The sequence below is a fragment of the Podarcis muralis genome, chromosome 16, assembly GCF_964188315.1.
Source record: "Podarcis muralis chromosome 16, rPodMur119.hap1.1, whole genome shotgun sequence".
In the NCBI taxonomy this organism is placed as follows: Eukaryota; Metazoa; Chordata; class Lepidosauria; order Squamata; family Lacertidae; genus Podarcis; species Podarcis muralis.
The window spans coordinates 8,435,968-8,460,082 of NC_135670.1; the positions used below are offsets into that span (position 1 = coordinate 8,435,968).

Sequence of the window (24,115 nt, forward strand, 5' to 3'; positions counted from 1 at the left end):
ACCAGTGCAAGTAGATAAATAGATACCGCTCTGGTGGGAAGGTAAACGGCGTTTCCGTGCGCAGCTCTGGTTCGCCAGAAGCGGCTTAGTCATGCTGGCCACATGACCCGGAAGCTGTACGCCAGCTCCCTTGGCCCATAAAGCAAGATGAGCGCTGCAAACCCAGAGTCGGTCACGACTGGACCTAATGGTCAGGGGTCCCTTTACCTTTACTATACCCCAAAGACAGAAAGAAAGCCCCCACACACAGACACACGTCACTTATCCAAGGGATCTGGGCAAAGGCTGCTTTTTTCAAGGAACTCAAGTCAAAGTCAGACCTGAGCCTCAAAAAACGACACAGACCTGAGATAGGAAGTGGGGAAATTATGCCGCTCTTTCCAACTTCCTGCTTCAGCTCTACGTCCTTTTTAGAGGCAACCATCCACAGCCCTTCATGGACAAAGGGGTAGTGAATGCGTTGGGGCTTTGTAAGCACCCTGCAAAGACCTCAAAGGACACCGCTGGACTGAAAAAGCCCTTCCATGAATGCAAGGGAACCCAAGGGAACCCTGCCTGTTACTCCTTGCAGCTCCATCTCAGCAAAAAGAAGAGCGTCACCTCTCTTCCAAGCTGCAGAATGACACATCCTGCCATGCCATATGGAGCTTTAAAAAGAACCTGCCGTCGCAGCTTACATGACAATCTGTCGCCACAGGTGTGACATTAATCCAAGAAAGGCTTGGAATCACCTTTCCAATGGGGTGTAACTTAGGGTTACCAGATGTCCCCGTTTTCCGGGGACAGTCCCCGGATTTGCAAATAAGTCCCCGGACAAATACCATCCCTGGAATGTCCCCGGATTTCATCTAATGTCCCAGGGAAACGCAGCAGCGGCAATCTCAGCAGCCCGGAGCAGTTGGCTCTGGCTGGCTTCAGGAGCTGCTCGGAAGTCCCCATATGATGGTAGTGCAGGGGCTCTAAGATGCAGCTTCTGGGCTGCCTCCACCTTCCCTTACCCCAGCAACTCAGCTGTGAAGGGAGGCTTCATGCTGCCTGTCAGAGCAGCCTCCCAACTCCTACTTGCGTGCAAGCAGAATCAGGGCAGGGATCTCTCAGCTGTGAAGGGAGGCTTCACCCTGTCTATCAGAGCTTGCGTGCAAGCAGGAGGGGGCAGGGATCTCTCAGTTAGGCAATGGGAAGCCTCCCTTCCCAGCTGAGGGATCCCTGCCCCCTCCTGCTTGAACGCAAGTAGGAACGGGATTGGGGCTGCTCCGGTGGAAAGGGAGGCATCGCGCTGCCTGAGCCTTGCCACAGCCACAGCTCTTGGTTCTCCTTCTCAGCCTTCCATGCCTGACCCACCGCGCACCGCTTCCCCACCACCACCGAAGAACCAACAACTCAGGGGCTACCCAGGCTCATGGAGAAAGGAGATAGAAGCCTCAGAGGAAGGGGAAACGTGGCGGTTGAGGTCAAGGCGGCGGCCGCCCCTCTACCACCACCATCGCTGCAGCATCAACATCCCAAACGTGTAGTATGTATGTATGTACAGTGGTACCTCTGGATGCAAACGGGATCCGTTCCGGAGCCCCGTTCGCATCCTGAAGTGAATGCAACCCGCGTATGTGCGGGTCGCGATTCGCTGCTTCCGCGCATGCACGTGATGTCATTTTGAGAGTCTGCGCGAGCGGCGAAACCCGGAAGTAATGCGCTCTGTTACTTCCGGGTCACCACGGAGCATAACCTGAAAACGCTCAACCTGAAGCACAGGTATGACTGTATGTATATATTTTAAGTCTCCCCGGATTCAATTGGTAACCTTAGTGTAAGTGTGTGTGTCAGTGGCAAGGGTTAAAGCAGAGCTTTCCAAACCGTGTGTCACGACACACTAGTGTTTCAGCTACAGTGTGTAGGTGTGTTGTGTGAATACTCCTCCCGGGGCTGGAAAGGGGTAGCTTAACCTCCGGTTTTCTAGTAAAACTGAATGACTGTGTCACAAAATGATGCATGTCTAAATAGTGGGTCACCAACATGAAAAGTTTGGAAATCTCCGGGTTAAGGCCACCAGGATGGCAGGAGCTGATCTGGGCAGCCGCTGACTTTCCTGGCTGCTCTGGGGAAAGGGCACAGAACGCCCTGGTTCGATTCCCAACATCTCCAGGACAGGTAGAGCTGGGAATGTCCTGGAGTGTAGTAATAGTGAGCTAATATAGTCTGACTCAAAACAAGGCAGTTTCCCAAGTTCTTATACGTCTCATCCGAGGGGCAGTGGCGGAACAGGCAAGATGGCCAGGGAGATCCAGCGATGTCGCTGTGGGCTGCAAATTAAGACCGTATCTGCAAGCAAAGGATATCTGGCATTCTTGTTATCTCGGTCAAAATTATCAAAGTTTGCATCGTTGACCACTTATTCCAGAACAGAAGAATTCTAGGCATCTGGCAGCAAGAACGCACATGCCTGACTTTGCAAAAATAGATAAATAAATAAAGAGACTGTTTGCTTTTTCTCACTTGCCAGTTCGTCGGGATTTGGGATGGGGGGGCACAACAGCGAAAGGGGGTCCACGCACCAGCTCAGCCAAGGAAGGTACAGTCTGAAATAGTGGTCCTCAGAACTAAACAGGCTGCCACTTATTCAAGTATCACATTTACAGTGGTGCCCCGCAAGACGAATGCCTCGCAAGACAAAAAACCCGCTAGACGAAAGGGTTTTCCGTTTTTGAGTTGCTTCGCAAGACGATTTTCCCTATGGGCTTGCTTCGCAAGACGAAAACATCTTGCGAGTCTTGCGATTTTTTTTCGCTCCCCCCCCTTTTCTAAGCCGCTAAGAGCCTTTTAGCCGCTAAGCCTTTAATAGCCGCTAAGCTGCTAAACCGCTAATCGTGCTAATCCGCTAAGCCGCTAATAGGGTTGCTTCGCAAGACGAAAAAACCGCTAGACGAAGAGAATCGCGGAATGGATTATTTTCGTCTTGCGAGGCACCACTGTATATGGCGTCTTTTCTCCAAGAAGATCAAGGTTGCATGACCATCTGTTATGAACGCTTTATAGTCGAGATTCCTGAATGGTGGGGGGCAGGGAGGGTTGGACCAGACGGCCCTCAGGGTCTCTTCCAGCCCTACAATTCCATGAAGAATATAAGTAAGAATGTATGTAAGAAGAAATCTATGTATCCTCATTTTATCCTTGTAACAACAGTGTTGAGGTAGGTCAGGCTGGAAGTGAGGGACTGGCCCAAGGTCACCCAGAAAGTTTCATGGCCAGGCTGGGATTTGAACCCTGGTCTCTCCCAGCTCCTAACCCATGGGTAGGCAGACTAAGGCCCGGGGGCCGGATCCAGCCCAATCGCCTTCTAAATCCGGCCCACGGACAATCTAGGAATCAGCGTGTTTTACATGAATAGAATGTGTGCCTCTGTTCAAAATGCACCTCTGGGTTATTTGTGGGGCATAGGAATTCGTTCATTTCCCCCCAAAAAATATAGTCTGGCCCCCCACAAGGTCTGAGGGACAGTGGACCAGCCCCCTGCTGAAAAAGTTTGCTGACCCCTGTCCTAACCCCTGCACCACCGCTGGTCCCCCACTGGACCTGAGCCTATGCACAAAGTCACAAGTGCCGTTCTACTGATGCCACAAGCACATAAGAGGAGCCCTGCTGGTTCAGACCATAGAATCATAGAATTGTAGAGTTGGAAGGTGCCCCCAAAGGTCATCTAGCCCAGCCCCCTTGCCAGGATCCTGTTCTCACCGTGGCCAACCAGCTGTCTGTAGGAAGCCTCCCCAAAACCAGACCTGAGCACAGCAGCGACTTCCCTGCTTGTGATTCCCAGCTACTGGTATTCAGAGGCTTACTGCTTTCAACAATGGAAGGAGAACGCAGCCATCGTGGCAGCCATGAATTTCATCTAAGCCTCTTCCAAAAGCCGTCCAAGTTGGCAGCGATTGCTACCTCTTGCGCGAGGGAATCCCGTAGCACACACTGAAAAGAAATGCTTCCTTTTTGTCCGTTCCCAAATCTCCCAGTGTTCGGCTTCTTTGAATGACCTCAAGTTCTAGCGCAGGCAAAGGACAATTTACGCACGTTCCCCCTGAAACGCGACCACACGCCAAACCCTAAGTGACTTTAAAAAGAGCAAAAAGAGCACAGGGAGGGCAAAAAGGCAATCCTGCGAGCCTTTGCAAGCGCAATCCCAGAAGCCCTTACGCCAACCATTGAGGCCTGTGGAAAGCTGGAGTCTGAGGAAGGGGGCTGAGAGGGGAAGCCTCTGTTGGGGTTTGGTGTCTGGTTAGTGCTGCTGGTTTCTTAATAAGGGTTTTCAAGGATTTCCAGAGGTTTAAAACGGTTATTTGCAGCCTTCTTCAACAGCGTTTCATAAACAGTCATACCTCACGCTACGTTTGCTTCAGGTTGCTTGTTTTCAGGTTGCCTCCCACAGCGACCCAGAAGTACCGGAAAGGGTTACTTCTGGGTATCTCCGCTCGCACATGCGGGGACGCACAAAATGACGTCATGCACATGCGCAGAAGTGGCGAATCGCGACCCGTGCGTGCGCAGACGCGGCTTGCGTTCCTTTCAGGTTGCGGACGGGGCTCCGGAACGGATCCCCTTCGCAACCAGAGGTACCACTGTATATGCAATTTTGCTTAAATGCACGAAGCCTCAGTACATAACCCCCATATAAATTGGGTGTTGCCTGCATTACTATTTATCTTATTATTTATTAAATTTATTGGGAGAGAGGGAGGAAAGCTTCTCTTTTGCATATCCCTACCATGCTCTCCCAGCGCTTCTTCACAAAACTAAAGAGCCCCAAATCCTGCAACCCTCTCTCTGGCGTCAAGCCCAATGCACCAGGCATCGGGCAGCCACAATCAATGCTGTGCTGGCAGCGTTTAGGACCACTCCTTGCGGGCTGGACGGGAAACCTAGGAATTCTCCACGGAGCTCCCCCACTGCCAGCAACTGCGATGTCACTTCCTGCAGACCCGTCCAGGCCCCCTTTCTCAAGTGCCCCCCCCCCCCCCGGACCCCGGGGACAAGAGCCAGACAGAAGATTAAGAAGCTGATGGGAAAAGAAGTGTCCTGGGCAGCCAGGCAGGCGTGGGAACAGGGCCAGGGCTGCCCTGGAGCCGAACAAGAAAGGGGGAGGAGAGCTTAAGGCACTCAAGGAGGCCCAGCGCCAAGAGATCAGGAAAAGCTAACTCCTTCTGCCAAACAAGCCCTTGTCAGCACAAAGGAAAGCAGGCTCATGCCCTGGGGCCTTCTGTTTGCGGAGCCAGGGAGGGGGATGCTTGACTCCACGCCTTGCTCTTCTCCACCCTCCCTCCCACTGCATTGCCATGCAATCCTCATTCCCCCAGGTTTTGAACCAACAAGGTGGTCTTGTCCAGTGCCTGAGGACAAGAGGACCCTTCCCCAATTATCCTCTCCAACCTCCTTTGCAGTGTGGAGCATTTTTTTTAAAAGTGTCAAACCCAAAGGTAAAGGGACCCCTGACCATTAGGTCCAGTCGTGGCCTACTCTGGGGTTGCGGCGCTCATCTCGCTTTATTGGCCGACGGAGCCAGCGTACAGCTTCCGGGTCATGTGGCCAGCATGACTAAGCCGCTTCTGGCAAACCAGAGCAGCGCACGGAAACGCCGTTTTACCTTCTTGCCGGAGTGGTACCTATTTATCTACTTGCACTTTGATGTGCTTTCGAACTGCTAGGTTGGCAGGAGCAGGGACCGAGCAACGGGAGCTCACCCTGTTGCGCGGATACAAACCGCCGACCTTCTGATCGGCAAGTCCTAGGCTCTGTGGTTTAACCCACAGCGCCACCAGCGTCCCGTGTCAAACCTAGGAGGGATTAAAATCCAAACTCTACTACAAACCTCTCGCTGGGGGAGCTTATCTCTCTCAGCCTGGCTTACACCACAGGGCTGCTGTGAAGATGAAATGGCAGGGGAAGACCATGTACACCGCCCCAAGTAACTCACAAAAGTAGGGTTATCACTGGAAGACATACAGCGAGAGGGAGACAGCTCTCCGAACACTGCTTGAGGGTCACTCCAGGTCAGCCTTCCCCCAACCTGGTGTTCTCCAAATGATGTTGGAAAAGGCCCATCAGATCCGGCTGAGGGTGAGAGGCGATGGGGAGTTGGGAGTCAAGAAATACCTGGAAGGGATCAAGTTGGGGGATCCATTTACAGCGCAGTGACAGCTAACCTGTATTGCGCCATGTGTTAGTGGAGGCATTAGGATGGGTGGGGAACCATTTTTGAGACTGAGGGCCACATTCTGTCCTAGGCCACCTTCCAGGGGCCATGTGAACCAGGCCAGAGGCAAACGTGGGCAGTGGAACCAAGGCTTTACCTTTCTACAGCTGGCAGGCTTCTATGCACGCCCCTTTCTAATTCTCCATCCAGGAAAGGAAGAGGCATTATCAGCACTAAGAGACACATTCCAGGCAGGTAAAAATACTCAAGGACTGTGCATAGTGGAGCTAGCAAGGGGTGTGGCCTGAGGGAGAGTCCTACGGGACAGAGATCTGGAGTAGGGCTGGGCGATATATCCATATATTGTCCAAAACTGCTTTGAAGTCCATATCATGATATTGGTCACATAGTTTTTGACCTGGCAACATTGCGTGAATCAGGATGTGAGCTATGCAAAAATCACAATGTGGGAAAATCTGTAAAGCCAGCCAACGCCTCTACATAGATCCATCCTTATTTCAGAAATCGTTACATATCAGTGTACCGCAATGTTTAGCTGGTGATGCTGAAAACCAGATATTGCCCAGTCCTAGTCTGGAGGGGAAGATTTGGCCTCCAGGCCCCGAAATTCCCCACCGCCTGCATTCCCTAATAGTTTGGGGGATGATTGCGAAGAAACACACACAAGTACTAAGCGTCTGTAGACTTGAAAGAGAAGCGTCCCCAATTTCAGGAATGGGGGGGGGGGGCTCCCTTAGGTAGTTGCCTAGAGATTTTGCAGGAGTGCCCCAAGCGACCATCCAAACAGCCCTTGCCAAGCTTGGATTAGAATGCCTGCTTTGTTTCGGAGCGTTAATTTGCCATCAATCGGATCGCTCCCTATTTTGGAACGGCAGATGGCGTTCTATTTATACGCGCCTGGACTCTCGGTACCAAAGTTAAAACTTCTCTCCCCCCCCCCGCCCCCCCCAAATGCAACCCAAACAGCAAAGTCAACGAAAGAAATTTTCCCCCCACAATCCACACAGCAAATTTGCTATATGTTCACTCAGCATATCTGTGCATAGGATTGCTCCTCTCCCCAAGCTTCACCCAAAGGCTTTCATCTTCAGAGTGTCCTTAGATGGAGTAGCCTGGAGGAGTTTTGAGAGATTTAACATGGCCAGGCTGTGTCCACAAAACCCACAAGCGTCACAAACCAAAGCGAGAGAGAGAGGGAGAGCAGTGGGAGAGAGGGTGTGCAAACCACATCTCAATCCTAGACGAGGAGACTCCATTTTGGTGCACATAGCTTTGAGCTGAGGTCATGGAGGAACTTAAAGTGGCACAGATGTTCGAACAGGGCCCCACAGTCCGCCCGAGCGCTTCTGTACAGTGGTACCCCGCAAGACGAACGCCTCGCAAGACGGAAAACCCGCTAGACGAAAGGGTTTTCCGTTTTGGAGGCGCTTCGCAAAACGAATTTCCCTATGGGCTTGCTTCGCAAGACGAAAGCCCATAGGGAAATCTCCGGGACAGCGGGGAAGCGCAGCGCGTCTTCCCCGCTGTCCTCGGACCTCCTCCGAAGCCTGGCAGCGGGGCGGGGACACCTCTTCCTGCCGCCAGGCTTCGGAAGGATGCTCCGAAGCTAAAGAAGCTAAAGCAGCCTGCCGCGACCCTCTCCCGGCTGGAGAAGTGACGCGCGCCTATGGCAGGAGCCTCCATAGGTGCGCGTCACCTCTCCAGCCGGGAGAGCGCGCGCGGGGCTAAAGAAACCCCCCGCGACCCTCTCCCAGGTGACGCGCGCCTATGGCAGGAGCCTCCATAGGCGCCTGTCACCTCTCCAGCCGGGAGAGGGTCGCGGGGGGCTGGTTTAGCGCGCCCGGCTGGAGAGGTGACGGGCGCCTATGGAGGTTCCTGCCATAGGCGCCCGTCACCTCTCCAGCCGGGAGAGGGTCGCGGGGGGCTTCTTTAGCCCCGCGCGCGCTCTCCCGGCTGGAGAGGTGACGGGCGCCTATGGCAGGAGCCTCCATAGGCGCCCGTCACCTCTCCAGCCGGGAGAGCGCGCGCGGGGCTAAAGAAACCCCCCGCGACCCTCTCCCGGCTGGAGAAGTGACGCGCGCCTATGGCAGGAACCTCCATAGGCGCCCGTCACCTCTCCAGCCGGGAGAGCGCGCGCGGGGCTAAACCAGCCCCCCGCGACCCTCTCCCGGCTGGAGAGGTGACGGGCGGCTATGGAGGCTCCTGCCATAGGCGCGCGTCACCTGGGAGAGGGTCGCAGGGGGCTTCTTTAGCCCCGCGCGCGCTCTCCCGGCTGGAGAGGTGACGGGCGCCTATGGAGGCTCCTGCCATAGGCGCCCGTCACCTCTCCAGCCGGGAGAGCGCGCGCGGGGCTAAAGAAGCCCCCCGCAACCCTCTCCCAGGTGACGCGCGCCTATGGCAGGAGCCTCCATAGGCGCCCGTCACCTCTCCAGCCGGGAGAGGGTCGCGGGGGGCTGGTTTAGCCCCGCGCGCGCTCTCCCGGCTGGAGAGGTGACGGGCGCCTATGGAGGTTCCTGCCATAGGCGCGCGTCACTTCTCCAGCCGGGAGAGGGTCGCGGGGGGTTTCTTTAGCCCCGCGCGCGCTCTCCCGGCTGGAGAGGTGACGGGCGCCTATGGCAGGAGCCTCCATAGGCGCCCGTCACCTCTCCAGCCGGGATAGCGTGCAGGGCTAAAGAAGCCATAGCCCCGCGACCCTCTCCCAGCTGGAGAAGTGACGTGTGACTATGGCAGCAGCCTCTGAAGGATGCACCGAAGCCTGGCGTGGGGGGGGGGGCGGAGAGACCTTCTCCCCGCGCCAGCCTTCGGATGGCTGTCCTGAAGACTTGGGGTGGGAGAAGGGTTTTCTTTCCCACCGCCAACATTCAGAATGCTGTTCTGAATGTTGGCGGTGGGGAGGAAAAACCCTCCTCCCACGCAAGCCCCGGGAACAGAGGGAAAGCGCTGCGCGCCTTCCCCTCTGTTCCCGTACCTGTGCTGAAGGCTTGCGGTGGGGAGAAAAGCCCTTCTCCGCACCGCCAGCCTGGCAAGCGGTTTCCCTAGGAACGCATTAATTGATTTTCAATGCATTCCTATGGGAAACCGTGCTTCGCAAGACGAAAAACTCGCAAGAAGAAAAAACTTGCGGAACGAATTAATTTCGTCTTGCGAGGCACCACTGTACCAGGGTGCCAGTCACAGACACAGGGCTGTGTCACTCGGGGGCTCTCTTTCGATGCCGCCCTCCTCCCTGGGATCTGCTTTGACTTTCTCACCCTCCACCGCTCAGGCCCTCTTCCACCACATGTCTGCACTGCGCTCAGTTTCGCTCACCACATAAGGCAGAAAGCGAGCTCAGCCTGCCTGTGGGTGCTCAATAGCAGTGTGGTTATCAAACCAAGAAAAAGACTCCCCCTTCCCCACTATCCCCAGCCCCAAAAGGCAAGTGACCAGGACAAGATCCCGAGGTATAAAGAAAGACTTGCTGATTGCCTCTTTGTTGGTGGTCAATTAAAAGGGCCCTCCAGTCACCAAGGATCGCAGGGCACAACATTATTTGGGAAAAGTTTCTTTGAGGTCTTCCTTTATGGACTCTGGAGGATTAGGGTACCCCAGGCTTCACACTCCAAGGGAACCTTCAACTCACCTCAGCCAGAATGGCCAATTGTCAGGGATGCTGAGGTTCCGCAATCCCATCCTAGACATATGTGGCTGCCTTATCATCAGTGTTAGAACTTAAGTTAGCGGCGGCTGTTTTCAGCAATTGAGCTTCTAGCCCTCAGCACCACAGATACATTCTGCGGGAGAAATATTCAAGGAGCAAGTGCTCAGTTCAAGAGGGAGGTTTAATAAAAGCAACTAACGCAGCAGTCTCAACCTGTGGGTCCCCAGATGTTGTTGGACTACAACTCCCATCATCCCCGAGCTCTGGCCTTGCCAGCTAGGGGTGATGGGAGTTGTAGTTCAACAACATCTGGGGACCCACAGGTTATGAAAGGCTGAGCTGACGGGTTATGGGAGAGGCCTTGCAAAAACTTGATCGTTCATGAAAGGCAGCTTAGGTTTAATCAGGGCTGCATACACATCAAATGTTTAGGGCACAGGGTGTTTCTGAAGAATCTTGGGAAGTGTAGTTTACTCTTCACAGAGCTGCAATTCCCAGAATCCTCCAAGAACTACAGTTCCCAGAATTCTATGGGAGAAGGTAAGTGTATGGAGTATATGCAGCCTAAGTTGTGGAATTTAGATTTTTTTAAAAAAAAAAAGTTCAGCATTTGGGCAACAGCCCCAGCTATTGAGTTTCCAGCACACAACATCTGTGCAACACTCTGCGCTTGCTTCAAGTGGCCAGAACGGAGACGCAGGAAAATACTGCCTTGGGGCTCTTCAGATTATTATCGCAACAAGCCTGCATGCAGCCACAGGTCAGTGCAATGCCCACGAGCCTCAGCGACGCAGGAGGGGGCGAGAAGGCAGAAACCGGGACCTGATTGCTTGAGAACAGGACTGCCTGCGATCAGATTCAGCAGAGCTTTCAAGTGCCGCAAGACCAGATGCCTCTCTGACACCCAGCTGCGTCTGAAGGCCAGAAACTCCAAGGAACGACAACGTGGGTGATCTGGGTGGGTCAAAGAAAATTCTTGAGAGTTTCCCACCCACATCGATGTGCTGTCCCCCTCTACTCCACGGTTCCCCCCCCAAAAAAAAATCCATCAGCTTCCATCTGGGATCCACCACAAAGCCGGGTCACCTAGCAGCCTCCTCTGCTCACTCGCCCACCTCAAAAGATTCCCCTTCGTTGGCGGTCAATTAAAAGGGTGTGCACAGCATTATTTGGCAAGCGTTTCTTTGAGATCTTTATCGACACTCTGGAGGATTAGGGAACCCCGTACATCTTACTCAGAGAAAATATAAAGCAGTATAGAAATGAAAAATAATATTAAATTCCATTTAAAAATAAAATGGCGCCTGGACATTCCGTTGTGGTGCCTGTAACCCAAGTTTAAGGTGCCATTTGGAGATTATCTTATATATCTGAGTTTCTGTTTCCAAGCGATTTCTGCTCTGCATAAAATTCAAGGGAAATACATCTGGCTATAAGCACATTTGCAGACCTAAGTTACTGGTTTGCTGTTGCAAGATATGGAGAGAGATGCTGCCTCTCCAAAGAGGGAATCAGACCAGCTCATGAATGCTTGACAACTTGCCTGCCACGACAGCAAAACAAAACCTCCACAGAAGAAGGAAGTGTACCACTGAATGCTAGGAAGCTATTGGGTCTGTTTGTGGCCTTTCTAAAAGCATGAATGGAAGGCCTGCAACTCAGATATATAAGCTAGGTGCCAAATGGCTCCTTAAACCAGGGTTACAATCGCCAAAAACGGAGTGTCTAGTTGCCATTTTGGGGGTAAGACGGCTCTAAAGTCTTGTTTTTCAAATGATGGACTGACTGGGATTGATTCTCAGTTAAACATCTGGCTAGTTCAGATGACAACCATAATCTAGGTTAAGAGCTTAGAGAACTTGAAGAAGAAAAGCCCCTTGACCCAGGGACAGTCCACATACATATAGGCCTATTCCGACCTCTTTTTCTTAATGGAGACATGGACCATTCATAATGTAGGGATATTCTTCACAACTGTGAGCAGGGCAGAGGGGTGAAGACAAGCGACAACCATTAGCTATAAGGTTGTTCACTTCTCCTGCTTAGGCTGCACAGAAAAAGCATTTTGGTTCCTGAAATTCATTCTGATTGTGCAAATAAAATATAACTGATAGAATCCTCAGGATGTGTTACTAGCATGCAAAAACAGTCAAGATCCAGTGATTCCCAGGGATGCACCTCCAGATGGGGGAGATGTCAGGTGCCATTCTGGTGCCCAGGCATCTTCACTTGGTCACAAGTTGCCGATAGCTAGGTGCAAAATGCGCCTGACTAATTTCGAACATTGATGGCCTAGGAACAGAGGATGTGAGACTAGAAGGACCTGTGGCTTTGATTCATCAGGGTTCTTGCCATGTTCTGTCAGGGATTCCCCACTCATTCTGCTATCATCATCAAAGTTATTACCTGCCCTTCACCAGGATGTCCCAGGGCATATTACAACAACTAAAAATCGCATTTTTAAAAGTTAAAAAACTGAATTAGAAGAAGGCCCTGAAAACACATCTCAGACATGAGGATAAAGAGGCACGTCTTCAGCATTCACCAAAAGTTGGTTCCACAGTGAAGAGGGAATTCCACAACTTGGGGGCCGCCACAGTGAAGGCCCTCTGCTGTACCACCACCACCCAAACCTCTGAGGTTCACGGAACCACCAAGAGGGTTCCCTTAACATGTGGGAGGGTCTGTAGGTAAAAAGGCAGTCTTTCAGATATTTGGGGCCCCAAACACTAACATTGGGCACCTTGAATTGGGCCTGCAAACAGAACTGGCAGCCACAAACAAGGGGAGACTCATAAACCATGTCTTATCGTACCCCGTAGGAGATTTATGTGGTCTTCTGCCAAACCTTGGCTCTCCCCTGCGGTCATTTCACCAAAGTTAGGCATCTCCCAGTGACTGCTCTCAGCTAGCTTGAAAGGAAGGCTAGTGGGGGTGTGTGCAAATGGCCAGATAGCTGCCTCCTTCCCCAGACTAGCTGTCTCCCTTGTTCAGATGCTATAAATCTTCACTCTTGGCTACAGACCTGCTGACAAGTTACTTTTCCAGCAAGGCGACTCATCCCAGACCAGGAAGCCAGTGGGAGGTGGGGGGAAAGAGAAAAAGAGATGGATTATATGCATTTACTACCTGTTTTTTTTGGAGGGTGCCAAGTGGTTTAAAAGCTACCTTTTTGGGGGGGGGATTTCACACTTTTATCCGCTAAGAGGGAAGTCAACTTGAGAACAGAAAGGCCTCTGTGCCAGCTTCAGCAAGTTAAGAACTTGGAGGTAAAAAAACTTATAGGGAGGATTTTTTCTTAAGGGTATTAAAGCCTCGGATGTTAATCCAAACCAGTTAGCTCAGCAATCCTTGCAATGAATTAGCCAGCGAGCCAGGGATCAAGAGTCGATTAACGAGGCATCGCATGGACACAAGCAGATGGTGAGATGGAGATTTTAGGGCGGAAGCTCAGCCTTGGCCAGCCAGGTGCCACCCCCACCCAAAAAATAAGATGTTATGGACTGCAAGTCCTATAAGCCCCAGCCGACACAAGCTGCAGTTACAGCAACTGAAGCAGGAGCTTGAAACTTGAGAGTCCTGTTCCAAACTGGAACGGGGACTTGCAATTCCAAAACAACAACAGCCCCACCACAGCAGTTTGTAAGGTAGCCCCGGGTGAAAAGCCAAGCACCAGCATCCATTTGCCAGGTATTTGGTTTCTAGCTGCCACCTACCCCACACTCAGAAACACTAAAAATATACAGAAGGGCAGAATATGCCAAATGAGCTCAGCCTCTATTTAAACATTTTTTTTAGGTTTCTAGTCCCTATGGGCACTTGGAAGAGTTTTCACGAGAGGCTCAGAAAGGCGACTGGAGAAGCGAAGGGCTTCTCAAAGTCAATGGGAGCCTCCACCTAACAGCCGTGTTTTTATTTCAGAAGTGGCTACTCGTCCACCTCCCAGGATTTTGTCCAAGGCGCCAACGCAAGACTCAAGATGTTTGCTGAGCCTGCTGACGTAGGCTCCATCTGCCCCGGTAAAGTGGCGCAATACTGCTTTAAAATGGCCGTCACAGAACTACACTTCCCATAGTCCCTGGGAAGAGGGTTTGGCTGTTAAACCACTCTGGGAATTGCAGCTCTGAGATGGGAATAAGGAGCCTTTCCTATCAACTCTCAGCATCCTTAAACTACAAAACTCCCTGCATTCTTTGGGGAAAGCAATGACTGCTCAAAGTGGTATCATCCTGCTTTAAATGTATAGCTTTAAGGGTGTTTTTGTTTTTTTGTTTTACAATCAAGTGGTATATAGATTTTACAAAATAAATTAAATGTACAGTGCAGATGGGACCATATTCTATTACCTTAAAAAATGGACCAAGCCTGAGAACCTCTTTCTGTTCCAAGGGGCATAAGAATGTGAAGTACATAGGAAGGGGCCCTTTGGAATGAGGCAGGAAGGCCATCTATTCCAGCATCCTGGCTCCCCCAGAGCGGCCTGATTTATTCAGGAAGTCCACAAAGCAGGATATAAAGGCAATAACCCCCCTCCTGCCTTCGTTTCCCAGCAACTGGTATTTGGAGTCATGCTGCCTTTAATCCTGGAAGCAGCAAACCTTCATCGTGACTAGTAGCTATTGATAGCCTTTTAAAAAACACCAAAAAAAAAACCCTGATTTTTATTTGCATGTCAATATACACTAGACAGTTATCTATGAAAAGGGGCTGAGATGTTAATATCACAAATCGGAAATGGGTTTTTTATCAATTCTAATCTGAAAAGCATTTGTGTCACCCAATTTAGGGATATTAAAATATTTAAAATACAACCCAAGCATGCGATAAAGGAGCCACTTCCTGGCAACAGAAATACAGTCGATTCCTTTTGGAGATCCTAAACTCTTTCTTGGCGTCTTGAGTTACTAAGATCCAGCTGTTTATAAACATCTGCATATCCTTCTGTAGCTACAGTCAGTAGAGTTGGTTTTATTATAGACATGGTTGCATGTCCAGCATTACACTCCAAGCAGATCCATTGAAATTGATTGACGTGACTAACCTGGGTCTGTTCATTACAATGGCAGCACTTATCAGATCGCCTTATCTCCCATGCCAACAAATGTCTGACCTTGCCAGACTTTCGACATTTTCAAAACGGAGGACATCCTCTTGTCACAAGTGTCAGCTAGAGAGAGATTTCTTCACACTAAGCATACACTGACGGAATTCCATCAGCTACCAAGATTTGAGAAGTAGAGACGTCACCTTGCCAACAAAGATCCGTATAGCTAAAGCTATGGTTTTCCCAGTAGTGATGTATGGAAGTGAGAGCTGGACCATAAAGAAGGCTGATCGCCGAAGAATGGATGCTTTTGAATTATGGTGCTGGAGGAGACTCTTGAGAGTCCCATGGACTGCAAGAAGATCAAACGCATCCATTCTTAAGGAAATCAGCCCTGAGTGCTCACTGGAAGGACAGATCCTGAAGCTGAGGCTCCAGTACTTTGGCCACCTCATGAGGAGAGAAGACTCCCTGGAGAAGACACTGATGCTGGGAAAGATGGAGGGCACAAGGAGAAGGGGGCGACAGAGATGGTTGGATAGTGTTTTCGAGGTTACCAGCATGAGTTTGACCAAACTGCAGGAGGTAGTGGAGGACAGAGGTGCCTGGCGTGCTCTGGTCCAGGGGGTCACGAAGAGTCGGACACGACTAAACGACTAAACAACAACAACAACAACAACACCAAGATTTGTACTTTTTAAACTCAAGGCTCCTTGCCTTCAGTGTTTTGAAGCCAGACCAGCGATGCCTCAGAAGGAGGTTTTGTTTTTTTTACAGTAGAGGGATAAAGATTCAGTTCCCTATCTGTTTCCCTTATTGCTCCCAGGCAGGCGGAAACTGGGTTCTGCAAAATACATTTGCACTTATCTGAGCTTATAAAAAAAAGGGAAGTGAGCATGCAAGCAAGAACGAATAAATTCAACAGGGAAGCGGCCAGCATGAAGAAAAATTATTGCCTGTGATAAAGGGGATGGGCAGGCAATTAAGGAGAGCCTCATGCCTCAAGACAGATGCACTTTAGATCCCATACCTAAGCACCCTTGAAGATAATCTGGTGTTAGAAACCAGCTGTGAGCAGTATCTAGTTTCCTGAACAGCAGCCCTGACAAAGAGACAAGGCAGGCCTTGGTACCAGCCTGCACAGCCATTTGCTGCCCTATCAGCCAACAAAAGCAGCCAGCTGTGGCCCAGAGCAAAACCAAGGCTCCCAGGCCTGTGGTGCAAAACTACACAGATCACCCAATGATTTATATCTCCTTCATCCCGACAAGCCAATATCTGCGTCTTTGGGTGATCTACATTCTCAAGGAAAAGGGGGAGAGGGAAGGAAAGCTCACCAGAAGCTCCCACAGAGCCTTCTTTCGTCCCTCAAGAGAGGTCAAGTTAGAGTAAGTTAGTTTGCAGCCCCTCTGCTCCAAATGAAATATCCAGGGGCCTTTCAATCCTCTTTTGCATGCGCAAAAATTCAGGGGCAGACACACCGCTTCATTTCCAATCGGGACACGTCCCACGGCTTCCTGCTGAAAACCCTGTAACTTTTCATGCCACAGCTGAGACTGGGATAGCTCTGTTGGTATGGCTCATGGGTTCGAGCCTACATTGCGCTAAAGATTCCTGCATTGCAAAGAATTGGATGATCGTCATGATCCGTTCAACTCTAAATTCTAACTGCTCCAGGGATTGTGGGGCGTTGGACTAGACACCCCTTCCAACTCTAAAATTCTATTATTATTTTTTTGGGGGGGATTCCCACTTTTCTTGCACCCCTCCAGATGACAAGAACACGGCAACATTGGGGAAACATTTGCAGGACTACCAATACAGCAGAATGACTTCCGGGGAGGTTCAGTGTAAATCCACCACTACTGCACTACTGCAGCATCATCGACAAGTTGCACAATACACACACACCCAAGTCTGGAAGGACCCCCTAGAGCAGCCTTTCTCTGTTGGACTACAACTCCCATCACCCCTAGCTAGTAAGGCCAGAGCTCAGGGATGATGGGCATTGTAGTCCAACAACATCTGGGGATCCACAGGTTGAGAACCGCTGCCCTAGAGGATACTCACCCATTGCAGCCTCCACCCATCACCATGGAGGTAGAGCAGAGATTGCCAGGGGAAGATGACCCCTTGCTTTTGGATTCAAGGGACACAAAGCTGGTGAGCCTTGATATTGTGTTCTAAAAGAGCTCCACTCCAGAAAAGCAACCAGATTCTTCAGCCACCTATCATGGCAGCTTTCACCAACCTGACGCTCCTTGACATGTTTTGGACTACAAGTCCCATCAGCCCCTGCGAGCACAGCCATGCTGGCCAGGGCCAAGTCCAAAACATCTAGAGGGGCAGCAGGCTGCACCCACTGAAGCTAGCAGGGTTTGCATCCAAGCCAGGGGTCAGCAAACTTTTCCAGCAGGGGGCCGGTCCACTGTCCCTCCGACCTTGTGGGGGCCGGGCTATATTTTGAAAAAAATAATAACGAACAAATTCCTATACCCCACAAATAACCCAGAGATGCATTTTAAATAAAAGGACACATTCTACTCATGTAAAGACACGCTGATTCCCGGATTGTCCGCAGGCCAGATTTAGAAGGCCATTGGGCCAGATCCAGCCCCCAGGCCTTAGTTTGCCTACCCATGGTCCAAGCAAACTGCTGAAAAGAATCAGCCACGGCTCTGGCCATCGCTGCCCATAATGGCTGCTGCTGGGAGTCCACAATGTCTGGAGGGGTGCCAGGCCGGGTGAAGGGCTGAACTACACACCACGGGGGAGTTCTGCGACTGGATCAAACCATGTCAGAGCGGGGGGGGGGGGGGCGGCGCAGGTCTGGAAAAGCTATCTCTGCGAGATCCAGTGCACTGCCCAGCTTTTACCAGCGATCACAATTCCCTCCAGCAGGGCGGGCAGTGGGCGAAGCCTGCCTCTCCCCCCACCAGCCTAAACTGCCTCATTTCCTGAGCAGGAAGCAGAAGGGCCACCCCACTGCGTCCAGGAGATCCCTCTCGGAGGCGGCTTTCCGGGAAACGCCTTTCAAAGGAGATCTATGGTGGAGAGACCCCTTGGCCTCACTCTCAGAGGCCCTTTATCCAAGACTCACGAAGCTGAAGCACAAAAGGGGAGCAGCCCACCCTCCCACATCATGCCATCAGGAAGCCTTGCCCTAGGCCAGCCCTGATATTTCCCCCTGCCTCCCCGCCCCCAAACTGGCTACTGATGTTCTGCCCTGCAGGCAAACTCAGGAATGGGGAAGGAAAGCAAATATTGATACAGAACTTAACAAAGACTATCCCTCGGCATTGCTGTGTAAGCTCTAAGCAACGGCTTGTCTCTTTCCATTCTGTATTTTCATATCCATTTATGGGTAGTGTGGGTTGCTTGATTAAAAAAAACAACCCCGACTTAAAATCAAATGTCTGCATAAACAGGAAGAGGTGTTTAAAGAAGGAAAAAAGACGGGAGGCCTTTTATCTGCCCCACGTGTCCATGGATTGTATTCCATGCCAACCCTACTAAACGTAGACCCATTCAAGTGAATGAACATGACTACCTAGGGCTCATTCTTTCCAATAGGTCTACAGCCCTCTGATAATAATTGGTGGATTTTTTTGGGGGGTGTACTTTCTTGTATTCTATTATTGATAGCTACCTCGAGTAATGCATTTAGGCACTCAAAAAGAAAGATCACACACTATGGAAAGAAACACAGACACACCCCAGCAGCTACCCAGAATTCCTCACTGCTTTGCACCACACATTATTCCCCACCAAACATATGTTCCACTAAGGATAGGACTTGCGGTCTCTTCTGGTTCCTATTTGCGGGGCGGGGGGTGCATTTCTGAGCCCAAGGGCCACATTCCCACATGAGCAATCTTCCAGGGACCACACCCCAGTAGTGGCCAGGGCAACGGGTCAAAATGGGCAGCTTTGCACACAAAATTCAGAGGTTTCTAAACACGCACCTATACATCTCTCTCCAGCCAAGCCAATAAGAACGATCACCATTTAAGGACACATTTTCAGCAGGGTAAAGCAGCCAGGGACGGTCAACAGATGAGAGTGGACAGGGACGTGGCAATGGAGCATCAGGAGGAGGCCAGAGGTTCCTCATCCATAATCTACTGCCTATTCAAGGCTCCCAGAATAAGGAAGGAAGGGTGACTTTATGCTCTTGTTTCAAAGTCTCTGCCCTATATAGAACCGGGTGCCTTGCAAGAGCGCTCTGGGGCTTCCCCGCACTCAAAGTCTTCCCCAGCCTCTGCTACCTAGTGCTTTTCAACTGGAAATGCCAGGATTCCAACCTCATAAGTGCCTGCTGGATCAGGGCCAAAGCCCCATTTAGTCCAGCATCCTTGCAGACGCTGCCTAGATGTCTGTGGGGAACTCTGCAGCCAAGACCAGAGCACAAGGGCCCTCCCAGCTCCTGTGGTTTCCAGAAACTGGCATTCAGGTACCATGGAGGAAGAGCTCTGCTGCCAAGTTGTGGGCCCACCCTTACGCTCAGAAAAGGTTGACGCTGGGCAACATTGGCCTCGATTCACCCACAATTCTCTCCTGGAGCTGCTCTGTCCATCTGGCCGAGAGCACCCAACTCCTCCCCTGCAAACCTAGGCATTTTGCAGCCTCTGATCTTCACGCACGATATAATTAAAAGGCACGGGGTTCACAACAAGATGTAATATCGCAAGCTTTTTAATAAAAGAGCGCTCATTGTTCCTTGCTTGGGAGAATGAGAGGGGGCTGTTGTTGCCGCGCCCTGCTTCGGGGCTTCCTAGTATACCTTTGCACTATACATCAGAGTGACAGGGAGGAAGAGAAGAGCTGCCCTACAGCAAAACAGAACCTCCAGATGCAGAGGCAGTCTACCCCTGAATATCAAGGCACCAGGAACAAAACAAAAGGAAGGCAGTGGCCTTCTCTGGATTGCCTGGCGGGATCTACCCAGCGTCCGATGGAGCCTCGGCCTAACCCAGTACAGTTCTTCTGGAAGAAAGAGGCCGGAGAGCTCCATACAGAACCTCCAAGCTCAAAAGCAGTTTATTTCCGAACACCAAAAGGCTGAAAATGAGCCATGTGGGGGGGGGCGGTTGCCATCACCTTCACCATTCATTTGTGACCTTTCCAGTTGGACTGTGCTCTGATCAGACACAACAGTCCTTATGTTCTTGAGAAAGACGATGACCAAGAATGTAACCACCATGGCAGTGCACAGTTAAAACTATGGAGCGCGCTTCCACAGGAGGCAGTGCCGGCCACCAACCTAGACTGCTTTAAAGGAGGATTAGGCCCATTCGCAGCGGACAGGGCTGTTGATGGCTACTAAACACAACGGCTATGCTGTGCCCGCACACTTGGAAGGCAATAATGCTTCTGGAAACCACTTGGTGGAAACCACAGGAGGGGAGAGTGGCTGTTGTGCTCAGGGGCTGTTTGCGGGCGTCCCACAGGCATCTGGTTGACCACTGAGAAGACAAGATACCGGGGTAGATGGGCCCCTGGCCGGATCCAGCAGGATGTATGTTCTGATAGTCACAGGCTGCCTAGTGTTCAGGGAGCAGTAAACATGTATCACCTTCCTCCTTGGTAAGGGGCTTCTAGAAGCAGCTAATTAGAGACCAAGAGGGAAGAAGACAGGGGACCATACCACTGTTTGGATGCTAGACTTTCTGCCCAATCCAGTGGGAATCTTATGCTGCACAGCTCACAGCCGCAATGGTTAAATAGGAGCCTCCTACGTTTCAAGGCAGAATACCACCAAGATTTTTTTTAAAACACCAGTCGCTAGGGGATTAAAAAAACAACAACAGGAAAGGAACTCTTGCCTTTATCAACCCCTCACTTAAGGACTCCCCAGAGGCAACCTGCAAGGGCCACAGCTGGATGATGAGAGCTCTCTGAAGTGGCCCAACAAAAGCTCTTCTCAGGCTTTCGTACGTGTGATGGCTCCATTTTAGTTTCCTGGCAAGACCACTGAGCTACTTCCCTATGTGAGGAAAGACTAAAACATCTGGGGCTTTTAAAGGAGGGGTGTATGGCAGAGGTGCACAAGACTACATACATGGTGTGGAGAAAATGGATAGGGAAGAAAACCAATCCTAGAATCTGGGGAAGGGAGTATCAGTCAGTGAAGCTGCAGAGATTCAGGACAGCCCAAACGAAGGAGTTCCTTCGCTCAGTAGGAAATCTGCTGCCACAAGATGCAGCGACGCCCACCAACTTGGAAACAAAAATAGATGAGTTCTGGGAGAATAAGGCTAGCAATAGCCACTAGCCATATTGACTAAGTGCCAGCTCCAGGATCAGACGCAGTAGGCTTGTTCATAAGGCTTTTTGGGCTTCACATGTTAGGAGAAGGCCTCATAGTTTCCTGCAAAGCATCTGATGAGGAGCTGCAGAGGCAAGATGGGCGGGCGGGAAGGATGCAGAGTTAAATGGACCCTTGGCCCAATCCAGAACAGATCTTCTTACAAGCAGAGCCGTGGATCAGTGGCAGAGCGTCCGCCTTGCGTGCAGAAGGTCCCAGGTTCAATCCCCAACAGGCACCTCCAGGTAAGGTCACAAAAGACTCCCTGCCTGAAATCTGCCGCCCTTCGGTGTAGACAACACTGAGCTAGATGGACCAATGGCTCAGTAGGAGGCAGCTTCCAATGTTCCCCATGCAGAGCACCCATGTGTAGGAGCAGCCTACCCCCAGAGGATGAGGCCCGGCAGACAGACAACTGGTACTCAAGCCCAACCCTTACAGGGTCTCCAGCCGCTCCACCATGGGAAACCTGTAACCCAAGCCTGATGCCTTAAAGGTAAAGGTACCCCTGACCATTAGGTCCAGTCGTGTCCGACTCTGGGGTTGTGGCGCTCATCTCGCTCTATAGGCTGAGGGAGCCGGTGTACAGCTTCTGGGTCATGTGGCCAGCATGACTAAGCCGCTTCTGGCGAACCAGAGCAGCTCACGGAAACGCCATTTACCTTCCCGCCGGAGTGGTACCTATTTATCTACTTGCGCTTTGACGTGCTTTCGAACTGCTAGGTTGGCAGGAGCAGGGACTGAGCAACGGGGGCTCATCGCGGGGATTCGCACCGCAGACCTTCTGATCGGCAAGTCCTAGGCTCTGTGGTTTAGACCACAACGCCACCCGCGTCCCTTACTCGAAGAAGAACCATTGATGGAGAAGGACCACGGCTAAATTTCAGTGGGGTCCTCTCTGAGGAGAACTCAGTTGGGCCTCCGAATTAATCCTGCTGGTGGCCTAAAGGGCAGGGCAAGGCTTGAGAGCCACTTTGGCCAAGCGCAGAGGCTTCTGGGAGAGTGGCCAAGCGCAGAGGGTTCTGGGTAGCAGCTGCTGCCCTCCCTGGCCCCGGCCCGCCCGTCCCCCCGGGCCGCTCCCCTCGTCCTACCTGCTCCCGGGCGCGGCGCTCGGCCTCCGCCTCCCTCTGCAGCCTCTCGGCTCGCTCGTCGGCCTCGTCGGCGTGCTGCTGCAGCACCTGGATCTTGCGCTTCACCGCCTCGATGGTGGTCGCCCCGGCCATGGCCACAGACTTGCCTGCTTCTCCTGCCCCGGCCCGCCCCTGCTCTCCACTCCGTCCGCGCCGCCGCCGCCGCCGCTCCCGACAGCCCCCGCGCCCCGCCCTGAAATACCCGGGAGGCGGCGCCCCCTCCCGCCTTCTCGGTGACGTCACGCGCCCGCCGAGGGCCCCGGATGAAGGCGGGGCCGCCGCCGCCGCCTCCCTCTAGCTCCAGCTGCAGGGTTGCCATGGCAACGGGAGCAGGCCGCCAAGCCAGAGTCGGTTAAAAAAAAAAAGAGAATAACCTCAGCATCCTCCTCCATTCGCTCCGCCACACCCACCGCCAGCCCCACCAACAAAGGGGGAAAGCAGTGGGGGCTCCTCCAGTGGGGCTGGCCCCTTTGCAAGGGAGGATGGGAGGCAAGAGGACCCTCCCAGCCCCCTTTGTAGGCCTGTTTAAAAACAGTGGGGGTCGCCTGCCCATCCCAGTGAACCCTGCATGCTGCAGATGCACCTCAGAAGTGTCTAGCTGCCGGATCAGGCCGGCGGTCCATCCTGTCCTCACACTGGCCAGCCCTGATGCTGCTTGCCGCTGAAATCCGTGGGGTTTTGCTTTCAAGGAGAAATAGGGGCCGGAGCAAGTTGGAAGCCCATCTTGGCGTAGACCTCAAAGCATTCCTACGATTACCATTCACGAGCTCCACCAGCCTGGAAAGCCTAAGAACATAAGAAGGGCCTGCTGGATCCAGCCAAGAGTCCTGCATCCTGCTCTCAGATTGGCTGAAGAGTTGCTGTGGCAAACCAGAAGCACAAAAGCATTCTCCCCTGCGGCAGTTTGCAGCGGCCATGGAGGCAGAGCTGAGCCATTGTGGCTGGTAGCCACTGGCATGGATTTGTCCAATCCCCTTTTAAAACCGTCCAAGTTGGTAGCCGTCACTGCCTCCTGCGAAAGCAAATCCCAGTGCCATTTGAAGAAGCCCCTTCCTTTTATCTGTCCCAAATCTCCCAGCATTTAGCTTCATTCACCCACGAGTTATAGTGTTTAAACGCAAACTGAATTGCATTTCTTCTGCATCCCAAACAGGCTTCAGCCCAAACACTCTCCCAAAGCATGATGTGCTAACCATCACACACACACAGTTTTAAAAAAAAGCTTTTTGGCCTTACTAATTCCTCTAACCTTTCCCATCCACTCCTGCATGTTGGCAGATCTGCTACCATAAAAGAGGGCGGGGAGGGGGTAGTTAGGAGCCTAGGCCTGAAGACTGCAAGGACAACTAGGTACATATATGGGCACGAGAGATCCAAACTCAACCTTTGCAAAACAGCATCTGGGGTTTTTACTGGGAGATGAAGCAAGGCTGGGAAACATTCCATTCCAGTGAGGTCTTTCTTCTCGCTCACTCACGCACGCATGCACACACATACATCGCCCTCTTACAAGCCTGCTCCCCCTTTCCCTGATCAATGGAAGATCTGAGACTCTAGTTTCCAGATGGCTTTGCTGCCAGTTATGGCTGTGGGTTACACATATTTGACCAAGTGGCATTTGCCTGGTGCGTCAAGGCACCGCGGGAACATCCAGCTCTAATTTCGGTGCCGTTTCCCTTGGAACAAGGCGACGCAGCCGGTTTTAGAGCACGCTGTCCACCCTGCTAGTCAGAAATAGTTGTGTAGAAGCACCCTTATCAAACTCCGCAGGCCTTTCCTGGCTGAGAACTAATAAGGA

General features: G+C 51.9%; 1 protein-coding gene across 14 annotated transcripts in view; it reads right to left on the reverse strand.

Moving 5' to 3' along the window:
* The window catches only part of TPM3 (tropomyosin 3), a 74,195-nt gene that overhangs the window by 36,667 nt on the left and 13,413 nt on the right, over positions 1 to 24,115 (reverse strand). For 3 of the 14 annotated variants that reach the window (XM_028710537.2, XM_028710536.2, XM_077920276.1), the window contains exon 1: positions 22,279 to 22,496. The exons of 8 other annotated variants lie outside the window; for them this stretch is intronic. In XM_028710537.2, coding sequence (XP_028566370.1) covers positions 22,279 to 22,410 — 132 coding nt within the window. In that variant the 5' untranslated portion in view covers positions 22,411 to 22,496. Of the gene's footprint in view, positions 1 to 22,278; positions 22,498 to 24,115 lie in introns of those variants that run through there. 3 more of the 14 variants (XM_028710533.2, XM_028710532.2, XM_077920277.1) reach the window with 2 other exon arrangements.